This window comes from Cibotium barometz, chromosome 1 (genome assembly GCF_041138505.1).
Source record: "Cibotium barometz isolate CiBa-2024 chromosome 1, ASM4113850v1, whole genome shotgun sequence".
Lineage (NCBI taxonomy): Eukaryota > Viridiplantae > Streptophyta > Polypodiopsida > Cyatheales > Cibotiaceae > Cibotium > Cibotium barometz.
In genome coordinates, this window is record NC_141046.1 from 10,592,181 (window position 1) to 10,619,953 (window position 27,773).

Genomic DNA, 27,773 nt, shown 5'->3' on the forward strand with positions numbered 1-27,773 from the left:
CTCATAGGAGGACACTCAGACAAACGAGGCCACCACAGTACCGACAAGGGGCCCACCATCTCACCCCTCGACTGGAGTTACCCTGCCTTGTGCCACCGCACTTCGGAGAGCCACCCTCCTGTACCTCGAGCACCCCAGGCTCACCAGCCCCAAATTGATGAGATCCTTGCCTGCCACCGAGCATCTGTAGCTGCTACCTCGTCCCAGCTTCTCCTCAGCCCTGGGCCCTCCTCACCCCCTCGCTGATGCTGGACATCCTTTATGGACCCCTACCACACATCGATGGATAGCTCCCTCTCCACACTCATACCCCCGTATCCTCTACAACCACTTTGAATCCATGATGAGGATGACGATGATGATCCATACATATCTACATTTACCTAGGGATTAGTGTTAGTTCTTTTTGTTATGTTGTCTTTTTTTCCATGATGAGATTCCATGGATACATTCTACACCTTTTGTCTCATAGACCCGTTGGGTCTTTTGCAAGACGTTAATATATCTTCTTCTTTTCTCTCTCTTCGGAGGTGAGCTAGTATGTCTTTTCTATACAGAGAAGCCCAGGTGGAGATTGTCTCCTTTTATGTATACCTTGGAGTGACCTTCACCAGCCCGATTTTGTCCATGAAATCAACTGCCGAGGCCCACCTGGGAAGAGGATATGCATCCTTGGTCCGTTTGGAAAGAGTGTGTTTCCAGGCCCACTTCTAGGAACCCCGCACCAAGGGTTGGCTTTTTGACACCTTGGTGTGTCCTGCAAGCGATGTATGGGGTCCCATATTTAGGAGACGAGGAGCTGAGGGTGTCATCTCACCGTTTACTACAAATTGAGTCTGGCAGGGCAGAGGGTATCCCACAAGAGGCACGGATATGTAGGGTCTGTACGACTGGGGAGTTGGAGACAGAGGAGCATTAACCATTCCGGTGCCCACCCTACTATGAGATCCATGGAAGATTCCACTGTCTTTTCCGAGATGGATTTGGCCCTCTTTTCGAGGTTATCCATTATGAGGATCACAGATGCTTGGGCATGTACTTGCTAGAGCTTTGCCGTACCAGGAGTCGGAGACAGAGAGATGCCTCTGACCTCCATCACATTTTTTTGGTTCACATCCGCTGACTAGAGAGGCTATCACCTAAACTCAGCAGCAGCAGCCAGATCATACAGGTCACCACTTACATACATGCTCCACATCTTCCTCCACCACATATCTGAATATCTCAGAATACCTGGATATCTTCCCATGTCAAATACCCCTTTGTGGGGTATTCTACAACATGCAACTCATGCTGGATGTTTAAACTCCTTTGGCAAACATCTAATACATCCTTTCTAAACTCAGCAACAGATATCTGAAATGGTTAAGTCTAATCATAGAGCCTCGTGTAAGCTCACACAAGTTCCTAGCATCAATGGGCTGCTGGGAGCCAGCTTCCATAGCTTCACCATGTCCCACCCCTCGCATAGAATGAGGGTGGGTGTTGAAAGACTGTCAATAGTAGTCAATGTACTCCTCTACCTTCCTGTATCCATTGGCTAAGAGACAATGGTTTGACATTCACCAAGCAGGGCACCTCCACTTCTCTCATGGGCCGCATCACTATCTCCATCCCTCGAGTGTTCCCCTCCAGTAATCATTTAACCATTCCTCCAGAATGTCTTTGTAACAAAACACAACCTGCCTCATGAAAAGAAAATGTGAACTTTTAGACTCTGAAATAGGGAACCCATGGGCGTGCAGCCCGGTGGTGAGGGATTTCATCTCCCAAGGCTGCAAACCTGGGTTTCAAGTTCCCAGCTACACCATAAAGCGCCTTAATACATATATAACACAATTCTTCAAAAATAAATATAAAGAAAAAATTTTGCAATAGGGCAAAGAAGTAAACTCACCATCTTGACCAATGCAGACACCACTATGAATTATGCAGTGGTCACCGATACAGCAATTTTGCAGTGAGATGTTGTACCTTCCAAACAACATTAGCATAAGCCTTGAAGTCTAAGCGACATGTTGGCAAGAAACTTCAGCAAAACAAACCAACTTTTTTTTTCCAGAAAAGAGACTTGTATTAAGTAATATAAAATCAAACAAAGGGAGATCTCAAACCAAAAGTTAGGGAGATCTCAACCAATCGGGGGCACTATGCTGCTATAAAAGCCCTGTAGGAGAAGAAAACACCACGGTTCCACTTTTACTTCTGCACCACTCAATATCTTGCACTTTTCGTACTTAAAGAGAATTGATGAGATAATCCATTCTTTGTTGCACACTATATCAAAAATTTGATACGGCCTTGATTCCATAAGCATGTCCATAATTCAGGCGGAAAAGAATACAGGATCAAGGCTGATTTATTGATTGAATTAACAAGGTGTCTTGCTGTATAAATTGGCCGTGTGACACTACACCTCCCCAACTCATTTCTTTCAATGATTTATTTGTCTAAAACTTCTCCTTGAAGATAGAACCACACCTCCCCCCCCCCTCCCCCCCCCTCCATCCCACCACACCACCCTCGCCTCTTATGATTTTAAACCGCTCTTTGTTGGCCCCCGCGGAGCCGTGCCCTCACGCCCCCGCCCCCTGGGAACCGTGCCCTCATGCACCCCCCCCTCCAATATATATATATATATATATATATATATATATATATATATATATATATATATATATATATATATATATATATATATATATATTATTATATATATATATATATATATATATATATCCATGAAATTCTATTTTCAAATGAATTTCTTGATTTTTGGCCTTGGAACCAAATATTAAATTTAACTTATCATATGCTTGTTTGGCCATGGTTTTGGAATCAATGTGATAAATAAGATTAGTTCCCAAGTGCAATTAATATGATAGTGCATGTTCATCTTTTTCAGTCTAATCATCAGTTGGATAAGCAGGTCCATTCTCTCCTTCTGCACCGTTTCAAGCATGGCTCAGGCCGAAGACTACGACAGTTCCTCACGAAGTTTCACGACCGAGGAACCCATGAAACGGTATGGCTCGACAAATATATATATATATATATATATATATAACCCCCATGAGCCTGCTTACACTTTAAAAAACTCTCCCACTTCCCACCTATACTTTTTCGTACTTGCCACCTTTAAATAGTGTGTACTCTTGTCAAACATATGGAACCTACCCCATGAGGATACAAACGTGCAGAACAGGTTTCTTACTTAAAGAGAGCATGCGCAACTTATCAATGCCGTCCTTCACAGATTTGCTCATACATTGCACAAGCTTCATCATCAAGTCAAGAGAGATGATTATGGCATGTGTATTGGAAATATCCAACTCAACCATCCGATACACATCTGTAATCAGGTTAAAGGATACACTTCTACTGAGATAGATTTCTCACCTGAACAAAGAATTTGTTCAAGAACCACCAGCCCTCCAGAGAACCTGTGCACATGCCTCTAGATGCATACTTAACCTTACAGTGGTAACTGGAATGGGGCAACTCATGGCTTCTTCAAATCAATAGCATGTGGAAAGAAATGTCAGCTAATAGACAGCATTCAAGCAAACAATACGTTAAAGCAGGCAAACAAACAAGTAATACCTGCATACCTTTGGAGTTGGCTTCTGATGAAGCTTGCCCAACCAGAATTCCCCTAAGAGTCTAAGACCAAATTGTGCCAACCAACGCTCAAACTCTAACAGCCAACCAAGCACACTAATAACACGCTTTCTCTTTCTAGGAGTATCCATGTCCTTAGGTATCTTCACAAGTGCATGTTCTTCAGTCCTTTGGCATGCACCCAAGCAAGCTAAGAAAAGCGCACGCTGGCTGTAGGGAACTAGCCACATCAGCTCTGATCACACCATGCTGGTGGTCCACTCAAAGCTGTTTGTACGCATGATGCAATGAGCTCGCAGCCTGTGATATTCTGAGTGCACCTTACAGTAGCCATGTTTGGACGCAGCATGCATCCGTCTTGCAGGCTGCCTAAGGTGTATACCTTTTTATATACCCTGTCTACTACAAGATGAGTTCGATGTGATAGCCATGATAGCCAGACTTGCAAATTTGAGCATGTACAGTTCTTTTGAAAAGTACTTACAGGAATTTAGAGAGTTAGTCTCGGCCGATGCGCATGGATGCTATCCGTGGGTGTTCCATGCTCGTACAAAGCAAACTAGCTAGCTAACTGGCCAAGAGAATCGACCTGCTAGCTGGTTTTCTGGCTGAGAAAAAATAGTTAGCAGCCTAGTGGTTTAAACATCTAGAAAACCAGCTAGCTGATTGACCAAGAGAATCGGCAAGCTAGTTGGTTTACTGCCCAAAAAAAAATGGCCTGGGAAACCATATGGTTATGCATACCTAAGATTTGTGGGTGAGAACCCTGACATAAAGATTGGACAGAGGAGCTTCAACAATTGCAAGCCCTGGTATGTCCGGAAACTAAAGACAGGAGCTTGGGCTGCTACAAAATGCATACAGACTTTGACCTTACACAACAAGCTCTCAATGACTTAAGATGTGTCATGTTACAGCATTGCTACATGGAGTTAGATGCCCATGTCTCCTAGGTCAGTGCCTTTTTATGTTACAGCATTGCTACATGGAGTTAGATGCCCATGTCTCCTAGGTCAGTGCCTTGTATGTCAGCCATCAAAAGTTGCAAGGGCAAAAAGGATTGGCAGCCTAAGTTCGTTGTGGGAAGGAGTTGTTTGCCTAAAGGGAGGCAGTGAATGGCACCAAATCATGGGGCCTGCAAAGTCTCTGGTGTAAAGAAAGACAACTTGTCTGCCCACATGAACTCAACCCAGAGAACCTATCATGATGAAATGGAAGAGATTTAAACAGGCTAATGTCAAGGGATCAGACGGGATGCGATGGGTATTGTCATGTACGACCACATCACCACATGATCTTTTACATCACCTGCTCAAATCCATTCCAAAATACATGGTTCACAATTTCATAGCTCACTGGCAAGATAAGCAATTCAGGGCATGCCTTGCCAGTTTCCTAAATTACACATTCCAAGAACAAAACGAAATACGAAGTGCAGGATTGAGACCGCATTAAGGGTAGAGGAAGATCTTCCCGGGATACGCTGTCTTTGGGCTGCGGGGCGCAGGGCTCAAACAGACACCCAGATGAACTTGAATGGATGTGGAAGCTGCACCCAAGTCGTAGGTCCTTTTATTACCCTAGTCAAGTGATGTGGTCAGTTGAGTCCAATCAAATTCAACATAAGGTGGCCTACATGGGCCAACCTAGAATACAACCACCTCTGAGTACTTTGTAATGACAGATTCCATAGGTTCCATTATATTCATATTATCAGTGATCTACCTTCACTGCTCTGAGCACCCAGTACATATAGTCCTCCATCTCAATGTCTTTCCACATCCTCATCTAAGCTCCCTCGCAGGAGCAGTTAGGTGGAGGACAATCGCCATCAATTGTAATCTCAGTTTGCAACAGTAGTTTGAATTATTCTCCATCTCTATCTTGCTACTTTCTTGTTCTCCGTGAAGGTCCTCCTATTTGTGTTAACGCACAACTTGTTATTTCTTATAGCCAATGCTCCCAAAAAGGCTGGATAATACGGCTCAAGGAACAGTACGTACATCCCACTCCCAAACCGAGGTTTCCACCACTACCAAGCATAGACACACAACCGATATCTAAACTAGGTTCTACTACTGTGTAACCACCCTCGCCCAAAACAAGGCATCCATCCACTATCAAGAATAGACATGCAGCCGATATCTAACACTCCATCACCTGCCCTCATTGTTAAGCAACTTATGCCAAGACTGATAACCACAGGATACATGAGTATTCGTAGGCAGGACCCTACCTCATGCACATACTTTGGTCTCTAGTGGAACCATAAGTCAAGACTAATAACCAGAGGATACATGGTTGCATGTAGGCAGTACGCTTCCTCGAGCACACTTTTGATCTCTAGTGGTACCATATGCACATAAGTAATCATCTTTTCATGCCCTATCCTTAACAAACTAAATTCAATAGTTTTGCTTTATATCTTTAGCTACTCTGTAGCATGTAGTTGACACCAACTATCATAGCACCCAACATGACGGAAGAAGATTGAAAACATTTATGTTAACAGTCAATATATTTGCAAATAACATCATTTACAGCACAAAGAAAGTTCTTGACAAGAGACCGAAGTGTTGAATGGGAGCCAATGATGACGTGAGCTCCCAAAATTGAGCCTGACCCAATGCGTGAATGAGAACCCACTTGCACATGTTCATGAACCACGGCCCCAATCTCAACAGTGGCTGATGAATCAACCTTTGCAAGCCTGTGAACCCATCCTCCTCCCTTTGCCCAACTCAAATGTTCTGACCTTCCTTCTGCCACACAAGGTTAAACTGTTAATCATAAGAACAAAAGTGAGGTGGAATACAGCATAACATACATAACAATGTGGCATCAGGAATTGTGCCAAATCCTAACTTCTTTGACTAGACCGCTAAACCAAACTTAAGTTCATAATGCATTCTATGTCATGTAAAAACACCATAGTCATAAGTGACAAGAGGTAGGTAATGCCGCAGACTCTTTGGTAACCTACTGAGATGAGCTGAAGCCCTCCCACAGCCCCGCAACTGCGGGACCATGAACACACATCCCCCATCCCCAAAGTAAAAGGTCCTATACGCGTGTTGTCCACCAGCAATGCCCGCCTCCTTTTGCACCCTACTTTGTCCATTTTTTTGCCCGCCTTCACTTGCTCTTGCTGTTCCCCTTGGTCAAGATCCCTCCTCCTACTCTTTTCAGCTCCACCCTAGATATCTGCTTCCTCTCTCCTCTCTAGGGGAACCCTATCCTTCCGCTTTCATAAAGAGTTTAAAACCTTCAAATACATGGAGTTTAGAGAAAGGAGCATTTCGTATATATGTGGATATAGTTCTTAAAGTTCAGAAGGTTCCGTAGTGTGGTACAGAATGGAGGGGTTAGAAACTAGTTTCAAACAACCTTGGGCCTCACCCTCCTCCATATCAAAGACTCTTTGGAAGCTCTTCAAAAATTGATAGGCTGACCTCATCCTCCTCCTCTTGCTATTTGGAGAGATGGCTCTCATGTTGTTCTCGCTCTGACAGCTTCACCTCGAGAAACGATCCCTCTTTGTCGTAAACACCTTTTAAGATTGTGTCTCCTAGGAGCTCCTCCTGTCTTGGAAGCTCTTCCTTGCTTAGACCAACACCCTCGGTCTTGGGCTGCTCCAAATCCCTAGGTGATTCCTTACCCATGGGCGCATTGCCTTCTTCACACTTTCTGTCGACCATTTCTACAATCCTTACCCATGGGCATATTGCCTTCTTCACACTTTCTCTCACCATTTTGATGAACTCTGATGTCCTTTGCTCTTCCCAAAACCTTGCTTCATGTTCTTCTTGTTGCCATGCTTCTTCCTCCCAAATGTGTTCCGCCTCTTGTCGGTGCCATGCTTGTCATGCTTCCTCCCATAGGCAAAGTTGCTCTTCTTCCTAACTCCATTCCACCCTAAGTTCTTCTTGTTGCCATTATATATGGGCTTGTCATGCTTCCTCCCATAGGCAAAGTTCCTCGTCTTCCTAACTCCATTCCGCCCTAAGTTCTTCTTGTTGCCATTATATATGGGCTTCAATCTCTTCAAGTCTCTACCGATGGTGAGCATCTCTCTTCACATTTTGGGTTGTACTCTTCCATCAAGGCTGCATTCCCCTCTGTAAGGCCCCCACCACGGATGGTGTATTTGCTTTATTAGAATGATGCAAATCTGTAGATCTTATGACTCGTGACCTTCCACCTTCACCTTGGCTTTAGAGTCCCCTTTGGCTGTCCTGGCCCTTGGAACACTTCAGCCCCTTGTGAATTGTAAGATGATTGAATGACTTGTTAGGCTATGCTTTTATAGGCTAAGGATATGCTGGCTGATGGTAGCAAACAGGGGTTGGCCTGTTTTTGCATCTCCACGACCTGAATTAAATGCATAAAAGATGTGCTTTTCACACCTTGCTGCTGGCCGTTTTTGCTGTGCTGTCTACTCTGGCCACCTTGCTAGGCTGGCTGCCCATGGGCTAGCCAATAGTCTGGCCAAGCCACAAGACTGGCCGACTGGGCTGCCCAGGCCATAGGTGCTGGCCGACAGGCTGGCCAAGCCTCAAGGGCTGGCCGCCTTGCTGTCCAGGCCCCCTGGCCAACAGCATGCCCAGCCATGCTGGCTGTAGGGCATTGGCCATGGGTCACCCAGACCTAAGGCCTACCCCATGCTAAGTCAAGGGTATCAAACCCTGTTCTAGGGTGGCCTCAAGGCTGCCCCCTTCTCCTACATGCAACTACATGCTTCCTACTCAGATGCCTAGTATTTGGCTAAAAGCCTAACACTTTGAACACCTGTCATCATTCCAGAGGGTGACTCACGGTACGGACTGGCATTGCTTCATGTGCGGGACTTGCACATCTGACCAAGACCATGTACGGGACTTGACACTTAAAGTGGAACCCCAGCTGACTTGTCCCGGACTGGGGCTCACAAGGGACCGATTTCCACTCCAGGTCTTGCACCTGCTATACAGATATGTCCACATGGCATCCAAGTGCGGGATGCACGTGACATCCCCTTCTACTTAGCTTGACGAAAGCTACATAGCCTCCAGATATAAAGCCGGATAGTCGTCGAAAAATTCTTTGTCAAGCCAAATGGCTTTTGTGTCCCTCGGTCTTGAAACTTCGTGAGGAACTCTCTCTCTCTTCGGCTGGAACCGTGCTTAAAGCGGTGCAAAAGGATCTGCTCGGGATCCATCATTTCAGCTTCATCAATAATGTTTGGTTCCGGTTCGTCTTCAATCTCTAAAGGGATTGGACCTACATATGGTTTTAGCCAACCAACATGAAACACATCGTGCATGGTCCAGCTCGGAGGTAACTTCAACTTCATCAACACCTCGTTGATGTTTTTCTCGATAGGAAATGGTCCGAAGCTTCTAAAAGATAACTTTGGGCATCACTTGCCCACCTGTTTCAGCCGTTGCTTCATTATTCGAAGATACACCCAATCTCCTTCCAGGAATTTCATACCCCTTCTATCTTTATTGGCCTATCGAGTGTAGGCCTCCTGCAACTTAGTCAACCTGTCTTTGACTGATTCCAAGATGTCCTAGTAAGACTCTGTCAATCTATTCGCTTCAGAGACTAAAGACAAGGTTTTGGTAAATAGCGACTGGAATGGTTTTTCAAACGCTGCTTCATAAAGAGTCCTACCAATAGCTAAAGAAAACGAATCATTAAAGACTAAAGACAAATAAGATTCCCACTCACCTTACTGATCGTGGACAGAATATTTCAACACGTCAAAGGCCAACTGGTTGTAAATTTCTGTTTGTCCATTCGTATGTGGGTGAAGCGCACTAGAAAATTTCAATTTGGTACCAAAGTTGTCAAACAAGGCCCTCCAAAAATGACTCGTAAACATGGCATCACGGTCTGACACTATGGTCCTAGGAATCCCACCAATGGGTTACCAATGCCAAATGAACAAATGGGCAACATCCTCGGCTATCACATTGGCCCTGCATGGAATAAGCATAACAAATTTGCTAAATCTATCAAGAATAGTCAAACATTGCGTGTTACGCTTATCCGGACTGGGAGGCAAATTTGTCACAAAATCCATAGATATATCTTGGAAAGGTTCCTCAGGAATAGGCAGTGGTTGAAGCAACCCTGCTTTCCCACATGAGACGCTTTCACTTTCTGACAAATCTTGCAGTGTTGCACATGAGTGAACACGTCTCTCCTCATTCTTGGCCTTTCTATCTTCTCCAAAGTCGAGTTCATACCCCTGTGACCACCCGTGATGGCATCATGGGCGTCATGGAGAAGTGCTGCCCTAAACAACTTCATGACACAAAGGTGCCCTTTGTAGAAAAGCCAACCATCCCATATCAAAAAGTGACATGGTCTTGTGGTGCCTAATGTCTGTTCCCACTCTGTACCGAATTCCTTGGAGTCCACATACGTGTGCTTCATATCATCTAGTCCCGTACCAACAAGGTCCAATCTAGTGGTCTGAATCGTAGTCACTGTTCCCTTCCTACTCAAAGCATCGGCATTGGATTGGCCTTTCCTGGAAGGTACTCACTCATGCCATCATGTGGCAATCTATTATCCCACACAGTGGGTTGGGGTCAACTTAATGTTAGCAGTCATCTCCTGTCTGTACACTATACCAAGGCCTCTGTTTTGTGGGTGTGCCCACCAGTTTTAGTGTTTTCCCATTTTTCTTCACTCTCCATGTATTTTTCCCATTTTACGGAGGTGTGTCAAGGTTGTCGGCTGCCCCCAGTTTCTGGCCGACTGCTTGCTCAGGTACCCGACCTACACAGGTGACCTAGCTGACTCCAGGCACCTGGCCAACTAGCTTTTTTTGGTCGGGGGGCTGCCCATAGCTGGTCGTGCTGTTGTCGGCCTGTTTAAGGCTGGCCGACTAGCAGCCTGGGGCCATATAAAATGGCCCCTTGCCCCCACACTTCTCATTTGTAGTCTCCGGGATTTTCTTTGGTGTATATGGCAGAACAAATCCATCCATGGATGAAATATAGCTATTTTTATTTTGAACCTCAATTTCGAACTAGATGCAATAGAACCCATTGTAATTTAAACTCTTAAGAGTCTTAAGAGTTCATTTTGAGTTATTTTTTTTTCAGTTTTATGCCTCTTTGGCATCGATACCCAGAGTGGAATGTAAATGGATGTACCTGATCTGTCCCATAGGTCGGAGTCGGCCTCCCGTGGACGTTAATATAACTTTCTTTCTTTCTTCCTTTCTCTCTCTCTTTCATCTGTGTCTTGCTCTCTACAGCAATTGTCTTCCTTTCCGCTATTCATTCTGACATAGTATCAAAGCCCCAGGTGGCTTGAAGCTTGGAGACAGTGGGACGTCGAGGGTTTGCTGATTTGAGGTGTTGATTGGAGAATGTTTGGGCTGTACGGGACTTTGAGATCGGGTAGAAGGCGGCCATCACCGTTGGACAACCACCTTGCATATTATTTGCAGCCTCTTCTTCTTCTTTTTTTCCCACCCACCCTCCCTTCACAAGACCTTGTGAATCTTTGAGATGGCTGAGAAGCACGTGAAGATCCCAACACTCCCCACGTTCCCAGTGGACCGACAGTTGGACGGGAACAACTACGACATATGGAAGGTAATGATGGAGTCCATTTTGGAGTCTTATGACTTAGCTGATTTCATTGTTGTTGGGGTTCCATGGCCAGAGTTGGAAGAAGTTACCCTCTATACAGAAGGAACGGGAGGCTCAGGCACAATTATGGGATCGTGTCAATGCCCGCGTCTGTTCTTTCATCTTCCTAAATTGCACACCACAGGTGATCAATCACATAAAGCATATGACGCTGGCCACAGGCATTTGGCAACATTTGGCTTCTCTGTACAACAACGTATCACCCATGAAGAGGATCTCCTTGGAAGTTCAGATGCGGGTGATGAATCTTGCAAAGTCATCGACGATGCGGGAGCACATCAACAAGTTGCAAGCTCTTCAGCAGGAGGTTCTCCAGGCCAGGAAAGAGATATCGTCAGAGGATATGGCCATCACGTTGTTGTCCCATTTGCCCTCTTAGTACATTTTACTCCTCCTTGATCACTAGTGGCAAACTCAGCACCATCACGTGGGAGGAGCTTGTGCCACTGGTCTTGGACCAGGAAGAGCGATTTACGAACCCTCCACAGGGCGGAGGTTCTAAGGCCTTGACTAGCCAGCAGTCGAAAGGCCGTAACAACAACAACAAGGGCAAAGGGAAGTCTTCTGAGAGGAAGCCTGATTCAGACCGTGAGAAACTGAAGGCCGAGCGGACCTGTAATGATTGTGGCGAGAAAGACCACTATTGGAGGAAGTGTCTCAAGCGGAATAACGGGAAAAGTGTTGATTATTCAGCTTCAGCTACAAGGACTCCAGCCTTTGTGCACTTGGAGATTTTGGACACCGATGCTTCATCTTTGTCGAGTGAGGAGGCAATTGGCTTCACCGCCAGGAATACTCGGGAGTGGATTCTTGATAGTGGTGCTTCCAGGCACATGACTCCTTCCCATGATTTCTTACAAGATCTTAAACGGCAGTCAAGTCGCATTTTCATTAGTGACAATTCCACCATACCGATTCACAATGAGGGCCGGATGGAGATCAATCCCGGTGGCAGAGGGGGGAAGCATTCCTCTCGTGTTCTTTACGTCCCCGCACTTGGTTTTCATCTATTGTCAGTGCATGAAGTATGCAAGACTAGCTTCTGGGTGGAGTTTGAGGAGCATTCTGTTGCTCTACAGGACCGAGAGACAGGCCACGTTGTTTGGGAAGGCGGAGTGGAGAACGGTATATACAAACTCTCAACACTCTCCTCACTTACAGGCTCTCAGATTGGTGACTTGTGGCACTTTCGGTTTGGCCACTTGAATGTGGATGTGCTGCGGCGAGCTTTCCAGGACCAGATGGTGGTTGGATTGCCAAATGTTGGCAGCAAGCACGGACGTTGTAGTTCTTGCATTCGTGGTAAGCAACACAGAGAATCTTTTCCCAAGCAGATTTCCAGACGGAATTTGAAACCTTTGGAGTTGGTACACACTGACTTGTGTGGACCTATGCAGATGCCATCCTTAGGAGGTTCTTTGTATTTCATGCTGCTCGATGATTGTAGCAGATTCACTTGGGTTTATTTCCTTTCTCAGAAGGACCAAGCTTTTGCTCAGTTCAAGGAGTGGCATGTGATGGCGGAGAAAGAGTCTGGCTTGCAAATAAAGACTCTTAGGACTGACAAAGGAGGAGAGTTTTCTTCCAATGCATTTGTGCGGAACATGGCATCAAGCGGGAGCTAGCCAATACAGGTTCGCCTTCAAAGAATGGAGTAGTTGAGCGTAAGAACAGGACTGTGGTGGAGATGGCGAGGAGGATGTTGGAGCATCGTGATCTTCCTCGTCCACTTTGGGGAGAGACTGTGGCTACGGCTGTCCATATCCTCAACCGTTCTCCAACGACTTCAGTACCGAACATGACTCCCTTTGAGGCGTATTTTGGCAAGAAACCAGATGTCTCCCATTTCCGTGTGTTTGGGAGTGATGCATATGTTCACATTCCAAAGAAGCAAGGGGAAAAGCTTGACTCAAAGTCCCAAAAGCTTGTTTTTGAGGGATATAACTCTCGCTCCAAGGGATACAGGTTGTATGATCCAGAGAGGAACGAGGTCATCGTCAATAGAGATGTGGTTTTTGATGAGCATGATCCAATTTCCACTGTTGATGAGCCGCCACTTCTTGGAGACCCAAATGATTCTGATGATGATTCCCAGTCGATTGTTCCAGCTGGACAACCTTAGTCAGTTGAGGATGTCAAGCCTGCGGCTGGAGATGAGTCCCCACAGCAACTGGAGGCTCCGCGTTTTGTTCAAGTACCCAGGTGGTTGGTAGACACCCTTCGGGAGAGCCAGGTGTTACAGAGCTTCCCTCTGAATGGACCACAGAGGACGGACCTCGAAGATCGCATAGAGTTCGTGACAAAAGTCATTCAGCGGAGCTCTTACAAGTAAACTATGCTTTGATGTCTCGTATCATGCGGGACAAAGAGCCCACTTCCGTCAAGGAAGCCCTTGCCCAAGATGCTTGGAGGAAAGCCATGCAGATGGAACTAGATGCCATAGAGAAGAATAAAACTTGGGAGTTGGTTCCGAGGCCATCGAAACGGTCTATCATTGGGTCAAGTGGGTCTTTAAGACGACCAAGTATACGTCAGATGGGTTGGTGGACAAACACAAAGCCAGACTTGTGGCTAAGGGTTATGCTCGGCGGCCTGGCATCGACTATGAGGATACCTTTGCAACGACAGCGAGGATGAGCACGATTTGGACCATTCTTGCCCTTGCTTCTTCTCAACGGTGACCTGTATTTCAGATTGATGTGAAATTTGCGTTCCTTAATGGTGACGTGCAAGAGGAGGTGTATGTTGAGCAGCCTCCATGCTTTGAGGTTCCAGGATCAAAGGGGATGGTTTACAAGTTGCGGAAGGCCTTGTATGGTCTTAAGCAGGCTCCCAAGGCTTGGAATCAAGAGATTGATTCCTTCTTTCTACGGACTGGATTTCAGAGATCAGTTGCAAATCCTAACTTGTATCTCTTTCGAGAACGCGGCATGGTCACGTTGATCATCCTTTATATGGATGACCTCATTCTCACTGGCGGTCATGTGGAGCACATTATAGTGACAAAGGCTGCCTTGTCAAAGGAGTTTGAGATGACCGATTCAGGCTTACTCCACTTCTTCTTGGGATTGGAGATCTAGCAGACCCAGAGGGGGTTCTTTGTCTCTCACCAGCGGTATGTCCATGAGTTGCTTGAGACCTTTGGGATGGAGAGCTGCAAGCCTATCACGTCACCGATGGACCCGAACACAAAGCTTACAGTTAATGATCCTTGTGAGCCAGTTGATGCCTCTCTGTACCGAAAACTGGTTGGTTCATTGATCTGGCTACTGGACACCAGATTGGACTTGAGCTTTCATGTGGGGCTGTTGAGCTCGTTTATGCAAACGCTGTTGAAGTCTCACTGGGACACAGGATTGCGGATCTTGCGGTATTTGCAAGGTATGAAGGATCTTGGACTCTTCTACGACACTAGAGGTGAAACGAAGAATCGAGTTCAACTCCAAGGTTGGAGTGACTCAAATTGGGGAGGAGATCCAGACACGAGGAGATCTACATCAAGCTACAATTTTACCCTCAGCTCAGGAGCTATTTCATGATGCAGCAAGAGGCAACCGACTATTGCCTTGTTGTCTACAGAGGCAGAGTAGCGGGCTGCTTGTGGTGCTACTTGCGAGGTTGTGTGGCTACGGAGGTTGCTTGGAGAGATTGGGTTTCCACAAAAGGAGCCCACGGTCATCCAGTGCAATAACCAAAGCTGTATCGCTATTGCTCGGAACCCGGTCTTCCATGCCCGGACCAAGCACATAGAGATACAATATCACTTTGTTCGTAAGAAGATCTTGGTTGGTGACATCTTGCTTCTTTATTGTTCGACAGAGGACAATGCAGTAGACCTCTTTACGAAGTCTCTACCTCAGGCTATGCTCTGGCGGCACTCCAGCTCACTAGGGTTGGTTCCACATCCAAGAGCTGAGAGGGGGTGTTAGCACTCATCTCCTGTCTGTACACTATACCAGGGCCTTTGTTGTGGGTGTGCCTGCCCATTTTAGTGTTTTCCCATTTTTCTTCACTCTCCATGTATTTTCCCCGTTTTACGGAGGTGTGGCAGGGCTACCGGCTGCCCCCAGTTTTAGGCCGACTCCTTGCTCAGGTACCCGACCTGTCCACGTGACCTAGCCGACTCCAAGCACCTGACCGAATGGCTTTTTCTAGTCAGGGGACTGCCCATAGTTGGTCGTGTTGCTGTTGGCCTGTTTAAGGCTAGCCGACCAGCAGCCTGGGGCCATATAAAATGGCCCCTTGCCCCCACACTTCTCATTTGTAGTCTCCAAAATTTTCTTTGGTGTACATAGCAGAGTTACACAGCTTCTCTCTCTCTCTCTCTCTTTCATCTGTGTCTTGCTCTCTACAACAATTGTCTTCATTTCCGCTGTGCATTCTGACACTTAACCCCTCTATATAGGGCAAAATGCCCCTTGGATTCTCCTTATCCCCCACCTTTATTGGTCTCATGGGATGTTTGGGTGGAAGGACACGGCCAGTTGATGGTTGTCTTCCACGTGCTGCACCTCTATTTCGCTTGATGCTCCATGCTCCACTTTCTTTCATGGTATTAGAGCAAGGTTGGCTCCTGCTACCCAGCTTCGGGCTTCGCATCAAGGGGGGTGTCGAAATGGATTCTTGCCCTCCGCTTCTCAGGCTGTGGCAGTCTATTATCCCACATAGTGGGCTGGAGTAAACTTAACCCCTCTATATAGGGCAAAATCCCCCTTGCTCTCCCCTTATCCCCCACCTTTAATGGTGGTCTCATGGGATGTTTGGGTGAGGGGACCCAACTGGTTGATGGCCGTCTTCCACGTGCTACGCCTCTATTTCACTTGGTGCTCCCCATTCTTTCAGGTGGAATATGCCTGGCATATGCCCACAAACGATCGAATATCTATAGAGATAAATTTAGATGAATGCAATGCAACTATATTAATGATGCAAATGATTACAACTGAGATGAGATCAACTTCTAATGAATGAACTCGATGATTTACTGAATTATGACTGAATGCTTGTATATGCTAAGGTGTGCTAGTCAGCCTGTTCCCTTGCTGTCGGCCAGTATGCTTTGGACAAAAAATGCTAAAAATATTATTTAATTAATGTTGCGCTGAATTAAATGCTCCCCACTCTTCTAGCCACTATTTAGGAATCGATCGCCTATTGCCTGGGTACAAGAAAGGTTGCCAACTGCTGCTGTAGAGGCTGCCGAAAGTAGCATAGAGGCTACCAACTAGTCACCAAAGCCCTCTATGCTACTTATGTTGAAATGTTGTTGAAGGTGATGCTAATGATGTTGATGAGGCTACTAATGCCTCATGCTGACTTAATCAGAGATTAATGATATTCATGCTAAAGATTAAGCCATGGCACGGGCATGCACGTGACGTTCCCTTCTGGTAAACTTGATGACGGGGTGGACACTCTGTCATCCTTCCTCCTTGGACTGCGACTAACTTTAAACTGCTACTGTTGATGATGATGATACCAGCTTGTCACCGTGCAACCCGAAGGGTGTGCACGTGACATCAAAAAAGACTGGAACGGTCTTCCAAATGCTGCCTCATATGGAGTCCTACCAATAGCTGAAGAAAAAGCGTCATTCAACACAGCTTGAACTAAAGGCAAAAATTATTCCCACTTACCTTGTTGGTCGTGAACATAACACCTAAGCACGTCGAACGCCAATTGATTGTAAATCTCCATCTGGCCATATGTCTCAGTGAGTAGAATGCACTAGAAAAATTCAACTTAGCCCCAAAGTTATAAAATAATGGGCTCTAGAAATGACTAGTACTTGGCATCTCGATCTAACACAATGGTCCAAGGTATGCCACCTATGGGATACCTGTAACACGCGGAAGCTCTGGGAGTCTTCTTTTAGCCCTAAACACCACTGGCAACATGTTGATGCAAAACGCAGACATGAAAAGAGAGAGAGAGAGAGAGAGAGAGAGAGAGAGATGTTGGAAATTCAGTATATTAATATGGTACAAAAAGATACCTAATCTACAACCCTAGGCTGTCTTCATAACAAAAGGTGAACATCACCAAAATCTGGTCCCTACTTGGACCCATTCCCTAAAGGAATGAATGACTAACACAATGAGCTCAGGTACCCTTTTATAGGCCCTTTGGACACAAGGAGAGCTGGCCGACTGCTAGTCGACCAGCCAACCTACTTATTTTATTCATAAAATTCAACGCATGCAGTCGCCCTATCTTCTAGTGCAACCGACAGTTGTTTGTCCCAGCCGACAGCACCCTGGTCCTCCTCCAAGTCCAAACTTGCCTCTTCTGCACCTGCACCTGATGCTCCTAAATTCTGGTTCTAACTGTCTTTTCTGGCTACCTCTTCTGGATACTCTCTGAAAATGTCCATGGCATATTCATGCACATGACAACACCAATGCTAGATAAACAACCTAGCAACATCTTCAACAGTCATATTAGCCCTACAAGGAATAAGCATAACAAATTTGCTAAAACGATCAACAATCGTCAACCACTCCATATTACACTTATCCAAACTGGGAGGCAAGTTCGTCATAAAATCCATCAAGATATCCTGAAATGGTCCTTCGGAAATAGGTAAAGGTTGTAACAACCCTATCTTCTTCCCACGAGGACCTTTCACTTTTTGACAAACTAAACATTGTTACGCATGAATGAACACGTCTTGCCTCATTTTGGGCCAATAAAACTACCACTCTAACTTCTTCAAAGTTGAGTTCGTGCCCTTCATAGTCATAGGGGACAGAGGGGACGGCAACTTGGAACGCCGGGACGGACCAGGGACGGGGACGGATGGACGTCCCCCACGTCACGTTTCTCACAGGGGACGGCAACGGGGACGGCGCAGGGATGGGGACGGTGTTGGGGTAAAGGCGTAATGCCCACCCTTATAGTGTGTACAAGCCCATAAGTTATAGTACATAGTACACTTAGTACTTTTAATGTACTAAGTGCACTATGTGTACTAGTGCAATATACATGTGTGATAGGGGAGTCACACACTCATACCTGATGAGTTGACTTATCCCCACAACTCTCTCTCTCTCTCTCCCTTGTTTCTCTGTGTATGTCTCCCACATAACCTAACCCTAATTCTGCTTCCTTCTCCCATCAACTGGTATCATAGCCCTGGTTGTAGGGTTTTGTTCTCAAGTGCTGCATCGCTGGAATTCAACTGGAATTCATTTGCTGCGTGTGTTGAACTATTCGCAGGCAGGTGGGCGGAAAGAGGAGGAGTCGAGGGCAGCCTTTTCTCCTTCAGCAGAGAGGCGAAGTGACGTGCTGCAACAGACCTTTGTAGTGGCTAAAGGCGAGTGTGGTAGCTCTACACGGCGAAGGCAGCGCTGGCCCTTCAGCGTGGAGCGAAGCAGCGCCAAGCGTTGAGCGAAGGCGAGAAGCGTGGAGCGATGGCATAAAAATACCCAGGCGAAGGCGTAATACAACAAGCTGGCTACGTGAGGGACTCTAATCGTGTAGGCGCTAGGCGAATACGTCAACAAGCGCTAGACGTCAATATAACAGGCGTCGAATTGGGCGAAGGCGTAATTGCGCGCTGGATTGCAGTGACGGGCAGATTCACCCGCGAACTAGTTCTCGTGTGCTGGGCGCAAACTGTGCGCCTAGTGGCCATCGCTACAACACACAACTGGCCATCGCTACAACACACACACCATTAGGCGGAGGCTGTGCTGGCGTTTTTGCTGACTGCAGCACACAAACCAGCGCCGTCTAATCCCTTGTGCTTGACCGTGAAGTGGCAACTCGACCACCTCTCTGCACAGTTGCTGCAAACAGGAGCCCTCCATTGGCTCAGTCTTCTGCAGTTTGCCTGAGGAGTCCTTCACCTGTACAGCAGCAGCAGCTAATTATCCACACGAATCAGCAGTCAACATCAGAATTGCCCCTCAAATCAGAATTGCCCCTCAAATTCAGCCCAAATTAGAGGTATTTTGCTTCAATTTCGGAAATTTTTATGTCCATTATTTGCAATTGAGCAAGTACAATCAACAATTGAGCAGATACAGGTGTCGAATTGCTCAATTTTGAGCAAAATTGGCAAAATTGGGTGACATTGGTCACAATCAGGATCAATTTGCACGACATTGGTCACAATCAGGATCAATTTGCAGGAAATTGGATGTCGAAATTTAGGGCTTTTGATGTAATTGTGCAATTAAGCACTCATACATGCTGTATGATGTGAAAAATCGCACATTTGGGCAAAATTGCAGCAAATTGCAGTGCAAATCAAGGGGCTTTTGTGCCGATTTGGTTGATTTGCATGCAGGCAATCGCATTTGATGCTGTGGATAATGTGTTGATGCCTTACAAGCACTCAATGTGCTTGTAAATCAAGGGGCTTTCATGTATTTGATGTATATGTGGCCAGGGGGAAGCATCGTGAACACTCTGGATGCCTTCATGTGCGTCAATGTACCATGTATGATCAGAAATTGATCTTAAATCAAGGGGCTTTTCAAGTTCGTATGCTTGTTGAGCTTGGCAAAGCAGCAGGCAAGACATTTATGCCTTGAATCCTCAAAAATCAGCTTGCAGTCAAGGGGCTTTTGCCCAATTTCTGTTCGGGACTGTTTTATGCAGTGTTCGGGACTGTAAAAGTCTGATTTTTACTCATTTGGACAGCCAGGAGAGCATTTATTGCTACTGTACCTGCTGGTACAGATTTGGCACAGCTTTGTGCAAGTTTTGGCATGGCTGTACACTGTTTTGAGTGACCAAAAGGTTCAATTTCAGCTGCTGTACTTGCCGGTACAGGTTTGGTACATCATTTGTAAGCACTTGGTACTGTTGTACAGTACTTTGGAAGGGCAAAAGAGCACATTTAAGGTGCTGTCCAAAATCTGCAGCAACCAGATTTTGGTGTTTTCATCACATACAGTGGGAGAAAAGTTGCATTTGTGCTTCCGCAGTGGGAGATAAACTTTGGGAGAAAAACTGTGAGCACTTTGTGTGCTTTTGGTGCAGTGTTTGCACATTTTGCAGGGAGTCAGGCATTGACAGGTTGCATATTGCTATGGCAACCACAGGTGAGAGCTCTTCATTGCTTCACATCAAGAAGCTTGAAGGTTCGCATAATTATGATATTTGGCAAACCCAGTGCTACAATGTGTTGCTTCAGAAAAAGCAGCACAAGCCTATCAAAGAAAGGGGTGTAATGCCCGCTTCTCTTACGGCTGAAGAGTGGGAAGATATGGATGAGCTGGCAAGATCTACTATCATGTTGTCTGTGTCAGACTCATTACTTTTCAGCATTCGTGAAGAGAAGACAGCTTGGGGAATGTGGCAGAGATTGCAGGACTTGTATGCCCAACAAAGTGCCTCAAGCAAAGTGTATTGGTTGAAGAAACTCATAGGTCTTCAGATGAAGGAAGGGGCTTCTATGACAGCCCATCTAAATGAGTTTAATGGTATTGTCAGCCAGGTCATCAATCAAAAGTTGGCAATGGACGATGAGTTCAAAGCCACCTTTTTGTTATGCACTTTGCCAGAGAGTTGGGACACATTCAGGACAGCCACTAGCAATTCGAATGCTATGCTGTCATATGCAGATGTTGAGGGTGCTCTTCTTCAAGAAGAGATGAACAGGAAAAACAATTCTGTTGGAAAGTCCAATGCAATGAATGCACGTGGGAGATCCCAGCAAAGAGGAAAAAGCCAAGAAAGGGGAAGGAGCAAGTCTCGCTCCAAAAAGGATTTGGAATGCCATTATTGTGGCAAGAAGGGACACATTAAAAAGCAATGCTACAAATGGAAAAATGATCAAAAAGAAAAGGGAAAAGGCAAAGACAAAGACAAGGATGAAGCCAAAGATGTAAAGCCAAAGGGCAAAAGTGGAGTCAAGATTGAAGAAATCAATGTGTCACATGCAGGTGGCAGTGAGGATGAGGTCCTATTTACGTCTTCACTTGATGCCCATTCACTTCTTACAGGTGGTCATGGTATGCACTCATGGATCATTGATTCAGGTGCCTCCTTTCATGTCACAGGTTGCACAGACTTGTTTGTCAGGTATACTGCTGGCAATGAAGGAGTGGTTTATTTGGGTGATAACCATGCATGCAAAATTCTTGGCAGAGGTGATGTGAGGCTTGTATTTTCAGATGGCTCACAACTTATGCTCCATGATGTCAGGCATGTGCCTGAGATCAAGAAGAATCTGCTTTCTACTGGACAGCTTGATGATGCTGATTATGTTACCACATTTGGTAGTGGAAAGTGGAAAATTAGTAAGGGCTCACTGGTTGTTGCCAGAGGCTCTCAGGTAGACACTCTTTACTTTATGCATGCAGGTGTTTGTCACCATGCTAATGTAAATGCAACCGAGCTGCCGGAAATCTCTATGTGGCATAGCCGGTTGGGACACATGAGTGTCAAGGGAATGGAGCAATTGTCTCGTTTGGGTTACTTGCCTTCTCTAAAGTTTTCAAGTTTTCAATTTTGTGAGCATTGTATATATGGTAGGCAACTACAGTGCCCCCACAAGAAAGCTCTTGGACAGAAAGATGCTCAGTTAGAGCTTGTGCATACAGATGTATGTGAGATGCCTCAGCTTTCTTTGGGAGGGGCAAAATATTTTGTGTCTTTTATTGATGATGCCACACGCAAGGTGTGGGTTTATCCTCTTCGTTTGAAGAGTGATACATTCTCAGTGTTTGAGAAGTTTGTTGCTCTTGTTGAGAATCAAACTGGCAAAACACTGAAGGCTTTGCGTTCCGACAATGGGGGAGAGTATATGTCCAAACAGTTTCAGGACTTTTGTGATGCTAAAGGCATCAAGAGGGAGCTCTCTACTCCTTATGATCCTCCACAAAACGGGACAGCAGAGAGGATGAACAGAACCATTCAGGAAAAGGTCTGTTCTATGTTGTCACATGTTGCATTACCTCATGGTTTTTGGGCTGAAGCTGTTATGACAGCCGTTCACCTTATAAACAGGTCACCTAACACGAGGCTTGGTGGGAAAGTGCCAGAGGAAGTATGGACAGGGAAGCCTCCGTCATACAAGCACTTGAGAGTGTTTGGTTGCGTTGCGTACGTGCACATACGCAGGGAAATGCGCACCAAACTTGATCCTAAGTCTCACAAATGCATATTCCTAGGATATGGTGACAGAGGTGAAATGGGGTATAGACTTTGGGATCCCATGAATAGAAAGATCATACGCAGCAATGATGTCATTTTTGATGAAACATGCATGTATAAGGAGCCTGCAAGGCAACAGGAGCCTGGCAGAGTCATCTTTGATGATGATGGACATCATGGACAACAACAAAGGGCTATAAATCAGCCATTACAGCAGGAAAACCAGCCCTTAAATGGTGCTGAAAATGGTCCAAATGGACAGCCAAATATGGCAGAAGATATCCCTATGGATATACCACAGTTAGAAGAAATACCGGGCATGATTTTTCAGCCTTATGGCATGGAACAGGAGCCACCAATGGGTGATATGCAGGCTGGACAGCCACCTGCAAATGATGGTCATTGGGTACGGAGGTCCACAAGACCCTCCACAGCCCCTGACAGGTTTGTTCCAGGGGTTGACTACTTGATGCTTACTGACTGTGGGGAGCCCTCATGTTATAAGGAGGCTTTACAGAGGGCAGACAAAGCTCTATGGGAGCGTGCCATGAAGTCAGAGATGGATTCTCTGCATAAAAATGGAACTTGGAAATTGGTGCATTTGCCTGCAGGCAAGAAGGTTTTGCCATGCAAGTGGGTTTACAGGCTCAAAGTTGCACCAGATGCAAAGCCAAGATACAAAGCCAGGTTAGTGGCTAAGGGCTTTAAGCAGGAATATGGTGTGGACTTTGATGAGATCTTCTCTCCAGTGACCACACTTAGAGCTGTGTTAGCTTTGGTTGCGCATGATGATCTGGACTTGATTCAGATGGATGTGAAGACTGCTTTTCTTCACGGTGATCTCCATGAGAAGATATATATGCAGCAGCCAGAGGGTTATGCAGTGAGTGGAAAGGAGAAGCTTGTATGCAAGCTGAAAAAGAGTCTTTATGGGCTCAAACAGGCACCAAGAGAATGGTATCATAAATTTGATACATTCATGAAATCTCAAAAATTCAGGAGAAGTGACATAGATCACTGCTTGTACACCAAGAAAGCTTTGGATGGCAGTCTATTGATCCTCATCTTGTATGTTGATGATATGTTGATTGCCGGGAAATCTCGTAAAGAGATGGATGCATTGAAGAAGAGGCTGCATGAAACCTTTGATATGAAGGATTTGGGTGATGCAAATCACATTTTGGGTATGCGGATACTTCGGGACAGAAATCAGCATGTGTTGTATTTGTCTCAGAAGGAATACATTGGCAAAGTCTTGCAGAGGTTCAATATGGACGGGGGGAAGAAGACTAGTACTCCTTTGCCTCCATATGTGAAACTCAGTGCTATGGACAGCCCACAATCAGATAGTGAGAGGGCTGATATGGCCAAGATTCCGTATGCTTCAGCTTGTGGCAGTCTCATGTATGCCATGGTTGCTACTAGGCCGGACATTGCATTTGCAGTGGGAGTGGTTTCTAGATACATGGCAAACCCTGGCAAGAAGCATTGGGAAGCAGTGAAAGGTGACATGAGATACCTGAAGGGCACACAGGATTTGTGCATTTGCTTTGGCAAACAGGATGCATTAGTGCATGGTTACACGGATTCGGATTATGCCGGTCATCCAGATAACCGGAAGTCTACTACCGGTTATGTATTTACATTCACAGGAGGTGCTGTGTCATGGATATCCAGGATGCAGAAGTGCACAGCCTTATCTACTACAGAGGCCGAGTATATTGCAGCCACAGAGGCTTGCAAGGAGGCATTATGGCTATCTCGATTAGTGGTTGATTTGGGCTATACAGGGGATATTCCATTGTTGCATTGTGATAGTTAGAGTGCCATCCAGTTGGCAAAGAACCCTGTCTTTCATGCAAAGACGAAGCATGTGGATGTGAAGTATCAGAGAGGTGATAGAGAACAAGCAAATTCAGCTTGTTAAGATTCATACAGATGACAACCCGGCTGATCTGTTGACAAAGAGTTTGCCTCCGGAGCGGTTTGCTCATTGCAGACACTTGATGGGCATTGGATGAGGCCAGTTTCAGCCTTGATATGGCCTTGTATATTATCATGTACATGCTGATTTTTTCTTTTCCTTTACTTAAGGGCACTTTGCCTTTAAGTGGGAGGTTGTTGGGGTAAAGGCGTAATGCCCACCCTTATAGTGTGTACAAGCCCATAAGTTATAGTACATAGTACACTTAGTACTTTTAATGTACTAAGTGCACTATGTGTACTAGTGCAATATACATGTGTGATAGGGGAGTCACACACTCATACCTGATGAGTTGACTTATCCCCACAACTCTCTCTCTCTCCCCCCCTTGTTTCTCTGTGTATGTCTCCCACATAACCTAACCCTAATTCTGCTTCCTTCTCCCATCAACCGGTCGGGGACGGCACTGTGCGGGGACGGCAGAGAGTCGTTGCTTGCCGTTTTTTGCCGTTGCGCCTGCCATTTTTGGCCGTTGCGCCTGCCCGTTTCTAGCCGTTTATGGCTGTTGGCTCTTTGAGGCTTGGCCCTCTCTCTCTCTCTTGCCTATCTATATAAGAACAAGCCTCTACAAGGCTACAAGCACACACAAGTTCACAACTCTCAAGGCTCAAGCTTTCAAGGCTCAAGCTTCTTCTCTCTTCCAACTTCCAAGTTCCAAGCTCTAGGCTCTCACACAAGGCCCGCGGGCCACCGCCCTACTATCTAGATTCTAGAATCTAGACTCTCTCTCTCTCACCCCCTTCACTGATGTATACCATTTTATACCCCCAGTATGGTACAGGATGGAGCTAGCTAGGTTGCATATCATGATTGTATACTCCATGCATATAGCTTTGCATTCTCCTAGTAATAGAGCTCCATCCCCTACACACCCAAATTCAGCTTTTTTATTCAGTACTTTTTCATTTTGTTGGGATGACAGAGGATACCCCATACATGTACTCTGATTTGTCTCATAGGCCGAGTTCGGTCTTTTGGAAGACGTTAATAAAATCTTTCTTTCTTTCTTTCTTTCTCTCTCTCTCTCACCTCTCCCTCAAGCCTCTTGAGTCTTGACTCTTCCAACTTCCAAGCCTGTAGGCTCTCTCTCTCTCTCTCTCTCTCTCTCTCTCTCTCTCTCATTCCTCAAGGCTCAAGAGTCAAGCCATCTTCAACCATGGCATCCTCCTCACGTGTCGGGGCTTCTCGTAGAAGGACAACGAGATGGACATGGTGGGAGGAGGTTAACTACACCACATCCGTTCATGGAGGCGGTTCTCGGCCATGGGTATGCAAGCTTTGCCCGTACCGGCGAACGGGTGGCGCCGACAAAGTGCGAGCCCACCTCTTGCATGAAAGTGGGCATGAGGTGAGGTTTTGCACCAATGTCACGCCTGAGAAGAGACGGGAACTTCTTGACAAGCTTAGCGTCTACGAAGCGGTCGAAGCGACAAGAAGGACACCACGTGTGGCCGTGGATCCCGCGACGATAGGGAGAGGAACTCAAGCCTCTATAATGGAGTCATGTGGTGGATCGGGATCATGCACACCATCACCTTCACCATCAAGTCGGAATGTTACTCCATCCACGACACCGGCACCCTCCATCTCCACGGCCTCTCAATCATTACGTGGCCCACGGCGACAGTCTACACTTGGGGAGAATTGGAACCCCAAGTTGAAGGAGGAGGTGGATATGGCGGTGGCCCGCTTCTTCTTCCACGACCACATTGCCTTTCAAGCAGCTAGGTAAGTGCAATCGATCATTGCCAATTCATCATTCATGTTTTCATCATCCTAGTCCCCTTCTCATTAGTAAATTACTTTCTTGAATAGGTCGGAATTCTTCAAGGTCATGGTTAAGAAGATTGGGGAGTATGGCTCAACCTATACGCCCCCCTCATCCAAGAGCTTGCGCACTACATTGCTCGAGAAGGAGAAGCGCATTGTAGAGCAAGCGGCCGACAACATAAAGCGGCAATGGGAGAGGAACGGAGTCTCCCTCATTGTGGATGGATGGAGTGACACCCGCAAGAGGAGTATTCACGGCATGGTTGCATATTCCCGCGGAGAGATGTACTTCATCTCATCTCATGATGCATCCGGCACTGGGAAGAGCGCGGATGTGCTTGCGGCGGAGTACCATGGAGATCGTTGGCCCCGAGCATGTAGTGGGCTTTGTTGCGGATAGGGAGCCTTCCAATAGGGCAGCGGGAGCTATTCTCCAAGGTATGTATGGACATGTCACGGTGTCCTTTTGTATGGCTCATTGCCTAAACAACCTCCTCAAGGACATCGGGGCATTACCATGGATCAGCCCGCTCATTGAGGAGGCCAACACCATGGTCTCCTTTGTCCTCAACCACCAAAGACTTCGGCATGAGTTCAACAAGAGGTCCTGTCTCTCTCTCCTCAAATATTTCGACACCCGGTTTGCCTACAACTTTCTCATGTTGGGCCGGTTGAAGGATTGTAGCAGTGCTTTGAGGGGGCTTTTCCTTAGCGACGAGTTTGTCGCCATGCAAGAGTCCCATACAAACACTGGCCAAGAGTGTAGGCTACGGGCGGATGACGCCTCTTGGTGGGAGCGTGTGAAGACCACAGATGCTATGGTGAGGCCCATAGTCCACCTATTGAGGATTGTAGACGCTATGCAACCATGCATAGGCAAGGTCTACAAGGCCATGGATCGCATGATAGAGAAGTTGAAAGACTTCGTGCCTGACGAAGACAGATACGAGGAGATCCATGCCTTGTGTCTAGGAAGGTGGAATTCCTACTACTCTCCATTGCATGCACCAGCTTATGTGGTGGACCCAGAATTCCAAGGCAACAAGCAGGAGAGCGACCGGGAGGTGAGCGCTGGATGGAGGATCATCTTGGATCATCTTGTGCCTGATGCTCTATGGTGGGAGGACTTTGGTTCAGATGGACCGCAGCTGCAGCAGCTTGCCATCCGCATACTTAGCCAGGCCATCAGCTCCTCTTGCTTGGAGCAACTTTGGAGTACCTACAGCCACATTGCCTCTAGGAAGAGGAACCGACTCGGGGTAGAGCGTGCCAATGACCTTGTCTTCGTCAGCGCGAACTTGCGAATGCTTTGCAAGAGCATGACCAAGAAGGCAGATTCCTTCACCGAGTGGGAGATGAGCCAACAAGAAGAGCAACAAGAGGATGAGGTGCAGGAGCAGCATGCCAGTGAGGATGAGACTGAGGATAAGCTTGATGCTTCTTTGGCACAAGCTACCCATGACCATGAGGCGAGCACTTCACGTGGATGATCATTCATGGATCATGATTCATGGGCCTTACTACTTAGCTCTAGCCTCTAGCCTCTAGTCTTCAGCACTTTTTTGTCACTGACTCATTTGAGTCCGTCCATGTATTCTGCCTCCTTAAGCCTTAGTCCTGACTCCTGAGTCATG

The 27,773-nt window shown here is 46.3% G+C and overlaps 1 protein-coding gene across 4 annotated transcripts in view; it reads right to left on the reverse strand.

Moving 5' to 3' along the window:
• LOC147641595 (putative UDP-3-O-acylglucosamine N-acyltransferase 2, mitochondrial) overlaps positions 1 to 27,773 on the reverse strand; it is a 39,633-nt gene that overhangs the window by 7,987 nt on the left and 3,873 nt on the right. For 3 of the 4 annotated variants that reach the window (XM_086792466.1, XM_086792393.1, XM_086792317.1), the window contains exons 2-3: positions 6,191 to 6,383; positions 1,898 to 1,974 (exon numbers count right to left, since the gene is read on the reverse strand). In XM_086792466.1, the coding sequence (XP_086648592.1) occupies positions 1,898 to 1,974; positions 6,191 to 6,383 (270 nt within the window). The remainder of the gene's footprint in view (positions 1 to 1,897; positions 1,975 to 6,190; positions 6,384 to 27,773) is intronic. The other variant, XM_086792547.1, reaches the window with a different exon arrangement.